This window comes from Octopus bimaculoides, chromosome 5 (assembly GCF_001194135.2).
Source record: "Octopus bimaculoides isolate UCB-OBI-ISO-001 chromosome 5, ASM119413v2, whole genome shotgun sequence".
Lineage (NCBI taxonomy): Eukaryota > Metazoa > Mollusca > Cephalopoda > Octopoda > Octopodidae > Octopus > Octopus bimaculoides.
The window spans coordinates 9,945,348-9,950,285 of NC_068985.1; the positions used below are offsets into that span (position 1 = coordinate 9,945,348).

Genomic DNA, 4,938 nt, shown 5'->3' on the forward strand with positions numbered 1-4,938 from the left:
CTGTGCATCATTTTATCGACCTCTGGAGAAATGAAAGGTGTAGTTGATTTCGGCGAGATTTGAACTCAGAATATATAGAGCCGAGACGAATGCTGCAAAACATTTTTCCCGATGCCCTAACGATTCTACCAAAGTACTGTATCTGTAATATGGTTAACTTACTCTGCACTTTCGAGAGAGAGAGAGAGAGAGAGAGAGATAGAGAGAGAGAGAGAGAGAGAGAGAGAGAGAGAGAGAGAAGTGGTGTGCCTGTGGCCAATATGGAGATGTCTGAATCTTAATTTAATAAGTAAAAGCAAAAATGTGTATCTGTTTGTCTGTAAACAACAAGAGTCTTATGTTTATGATAAACTACCAAATATTCTTAATCTTTCACAGAATATGATATTTGTAATGACATTGTAACAACGTAGATTTTTATCATTACAACAAATCCTTTATAGCGTCATAGCTTTGTGACATCATAGATTACACAAGCCCCCCACCCAATTCTGTTGTTAAAAAATTTGGACCTGAACTAGGGGTTTCTTGACACACAGAATCCGAAAATGACATCCATTTATTACCATCATGTTAAGATTTTGAGATTCTGAATTCATAGAATTTCATTGTTTCTTTTTTTTAGTAAAACAGCTTATGAGGAACAAGGCATAACGTATAAACATGCATAGAAGTTGATTTTTCTTTAAAACCAGAACGTTTCCTTCAAAATTCTGCTGAAAAACTAGCAAAATATCTTAAAATCTTGAGGCAAATGTTATCATTGTTTATGTCTAATTTCCCATGAATTTGCATTTAGATGCTTTTGTTGAGTGCTGAACGTCAAGCAGATCACGAGTCAAGATCCAGCAAAAGTTCACCATCTTATGCAAGTCCAGTCTGTCTTGATATCTTTGTTCTATTGATTTTTATGTCCTGGTGAAAACGTTCTCCCTCCTTATCACTTGTACCACCAAGATTTTTAGGGAACTCATCAAGGTAACTGTGGAGATTGTGCAGCTTTAGGCACCCAACTTTTGAAAGTTTTCCTGCATGTTGTCGACTATTTCGGCATAACTGGCTGCTTTCTTGTTACTCAGAAAGTCATTTACAACTATTACAAATGAATTCAAGGCTACTTCTTCAAAGAAATCCATTGAATCTACAAATTTTCCATCCTTCATCAATTTTCTGATTTGAGACTTATCAAATACTCCAGCTTTTATCTTTTCACTGCTCAGGCCAGGAAAATTTTGCAGATATATTGAAAGCAAGGTCCGTCTTTATCCAGAGTTTTAAGAAACTGCTTCATAGTGCCGAGTTTGATATGGAGTCGAGGTAATTAAATTTTTGCCGTTTGAACTAAAATCTCTTTAACTACATTAAAAGATCCTGGAATTAATTCGCTGCAACCATTCTTTGACCACCCATTGTTTTCCCCTGGCTCTGCTGTCCGACATACACGGATATTTAGTCTCTCCATTTTGTTGCCCCTGGGAAAAAATCGACCATCTTAAAGTCCACGATAAAATGATGTACAGTTAAGCATTGGTATCAATGTAATCAACCAACATCTCTGCCTTCAAAGTTGTTGATCTTGTGCCTTAATTAGAAACCATTATTATTAATTAAAAAGGGAGGGAGGCTCCGAAAGGCGTCTCAGGGAATAGCATCCCTGCCTTCCTGAGTTAGTTTTCCACCACATTTCTTAAAAATCGTGGTGGAGGCCTTGGTCTCAGGACCACTCATGTCTAAAAGCTGAGGTTGGGGGTAAGCAAGGGCATGCTCCCCGTAGAAAATCCAGCTTCAAAAAAGCCTCATGATAACAAAGGAAAATGGACACCAGCCAGCCAGCCAGCCAGCCCAAAGGTTGAGGTAGGCTGCACCTGCCTACCTCGGTTGCTATGGCATTGAGGTAGATCCGGTTATCCCCATTAACGGGGACAAAAACCCGGATTTAAAACATCTCGAAATCTAGACGTAATAGTAAAAAATAGATTCCATTTTTAGATTCAGCATTTAAAAGAAAACAAAAAAAAAAAAACAAGGCAAAACTCAAATCAGGTTAAAAAACGTCCTGACAACAAAATACCTGTTGCGTTATAATTTCGTATGTCACAAGTCATGACATTGTAATATCACTGGCATGAATTTATGGCATGACAAAAAATAAGTAGTCAAAACTTTATACCTGTAATGTAACTGTGTCTATGAGATGATAACGAATTGCTTTAGAATATGAAGAAGAAGCATCATGAATATGATACTGTCGCGTCATAGGCAACAGAGTACTTGAACCATCTAGTGTGACACTTGTAACAACAAATAGTGACATATCATATAATATATGACATAATAAGGACATTACTATGTCGAGTCCTCATAGCGTGGGCTGCCCGGTTCCCATGGGGTACAAGCAACCGAGATCACAATATTTTTCCCGAACGGGACACCAGTCCGTTTTAGGATGACCCATTTACGGCTGAGCGGACTGGATCAACGTGAAATGAGGTGTTTTTTGCTCAAGAATACTACGTCCTAGTACGGGGATCGAAATTACGATCTTGCGAGCAACATCCTAACCACTACGCCACACGCCTTCATAATGCATGATATATCATAAAATATATGATATATTATTAAATAATATATCATAACGTGAGACTACATGATATTAAACTGTAACTTGAAAGAGTATCAATCGTAATGTAATATCTAAAAAACTGATAAATCATCACAGAACATGACGTGACGTCACGAAATATTGTAATATTATAGAGGATGGTATTATCGCACCACAAGATATGATATCGTATTATCACAAGATATGAAGATTACAAGACATAACACAGTAACATCACGAAAGAGGATATTATATCATATGATATAATACCTTTTCTACTCTAGGCACAAGGCCCAACATTTTTAAGGAGAGAGCCAGTCAATTAGATTGACTCCAGCACGCAGCTGGTACTTAATTTATCGACCCCGAAAGGATGAAAGGGAAAGTCGACCTTGGCGGAATTTGAACTCAGAATGCAAAAGACAGACGAAATATTGCTGAGCATTTCGCCCGGCGTGCTAACGTTCCTGCCAGCTCACCGCCTTCGTAAGATATAATAATGTAACAACATTCGATAATATATTTAGCACTATATGACTTAATACTGTAACATCATAACATATAATATCACGGGGTATGAAGGCAGCGCGCTGGTAGAACAGTTACAGCGCTGGACAAAATTCTTAGTGTTATTTCTTCTGACTCTGAGTTGAAATGCCACCGAGCTAGACTTTGCCTTTCATCCTTTTGGTACCGATAAAATAAATACCAGTTGATGTAATCGACTACCCGCACTCTCACCAGAAATTACTATCCTTGTGCCAAAATTTGAAACCAGTATCATGGAGAGGAACATAATTTCACAGAAGTTAAGATTGTATTGTATTTGTCTTGCATAAGACAAACTCTTAGTTTTTTTTTTTGTAGGGGAGAAAAAAAAAAAGATTGTGGAAAAAAACAAATTTAATGTTTCGTTATACATCCATATTCTTGGTATTCCATCCGTCATACGGTCGTATTAGACGTACGGCAATATTTTGTTACATTTAAGAATAAAAATAGCGTGTCTTATGCACCGACATATACGGCAATATACTACGATAGAATAGGACAGCAGAATCGTTAGCACGCCGAGCAATATGCTTAGCGGCATTTCGTCTGTCTCTACGTTCTGAGTTCAAATTCCGCCGAGGTTGACTTTTCTTTGCATCCTATTGGGGTCGATAAAATAAATACCAGTTGAACATTGGGGTCGATTAAATCAACTTGGCCCACGCCCCCCCAAAACTGCTGGCCTTGTGACAAAATATGAATGCAATATACTACGATAGAATATGATGATATAATACTATAGAATAGTAATATAATAATCAAGAAATATGATAATGTGATGTCACATGATATGATAATTTAATATCACATGATTAAACATTATAATACCGCGAGATACAATATCAGGACGTCACACATCGCACATCGCACACAAGAGAGAATTATGTGGTATAGCAAAATATGAAATTGCGACATGGTTGAGTAGGAAAATAATATTATAACATATCCAAATACGGTAAAAGCCACAGAGTTTAATAACGATACAATGTAGAGTACGATATAAATATTTTATAACATCAGCGTGTATCGATATGGTAACATCACTTGTGAAAGTAACCATTTAAGAAACGAGTAACTTACGATTTTTCTCCTTGTAAAGATAACCGTTATGAAGTGACCGGTGTAACTTCCAGGAAGAATTTGGTATCCGAAACGAAATGTTTTCCGTAGTATACATAGGGTGTATATTTGTCCTCACTTGATCTCTTTCTACATTCATTGTGCGCTTTTATATGGTGTGTATGCATGCATATATGTGAAGTATGTATGTATGTATGCATGTATACACACGCGTATTATGTTATATATACATATATATATATATATGCATGTACATATGAGTATATAATACCTGTGTGTGTGTGTGTGTGTGGGTGGGTGGGTGTGTGAGTGCATCCAAGTATGTTGGAAGTTATCTCGCTCAATCTCAAAAACCCCCCAAAAATCTCTCTCAGCAATTTTACGGTGTAGAAAACGAGAATACCAAAACAGAAACAGAACAAAAGTTTGGTTGGAGTTATTTTAGCTTTTTGTTATTTAATCATTCCGATATTGTATTGTTGGTGTCTTGTCTGTAGCATTTAAACGATAGCTACTGCTTTAGCTTGTCTATCTTCCGTGATGCCTCATGTGTCAGAAATATAGTCTTTCTCTCCTACCTCTCTATCTCTCTCTATTTCAATGAATCGTTTTTTTTTTATCGTCTGTCCGCTTAAATTCCAGATAGAGAGGAAGAGGGAAATAGAAAGAGAGAGAAAAAGAGAGAGAGAGAGAGAGAGAGAGGG

At 37.0% G+C, this 4,938-nt stretch overlaps 1 protein-coding gene across 1 annotated transcript in view; it reads right to left on the reverse strand.

Annotated features, from left to right (window-relative positions):
- LOC106879054 (uncharacterized) overlaps positions 1 to 4,799 on the reverse strand; it is a 22,124-nt gene extending 17,325 nt beyond the window's left edge. The window contains exon 1 of the mRNA XM_014928478.2: positions 4,235 to 4,799. Within this exon, the coding sequence (XP_014783964.1) occupies positions 4,235 to 4,373 (139 nt within the window). The 5' untranslated portion in view covers positions 4,374 to 4,799. The remainder of the gene's footprint in view (positions 1 to 4,234) is intronic.
- Between the last annotated feature and the right edge of the window lie 139 nt (positions 4,800 to 4,938).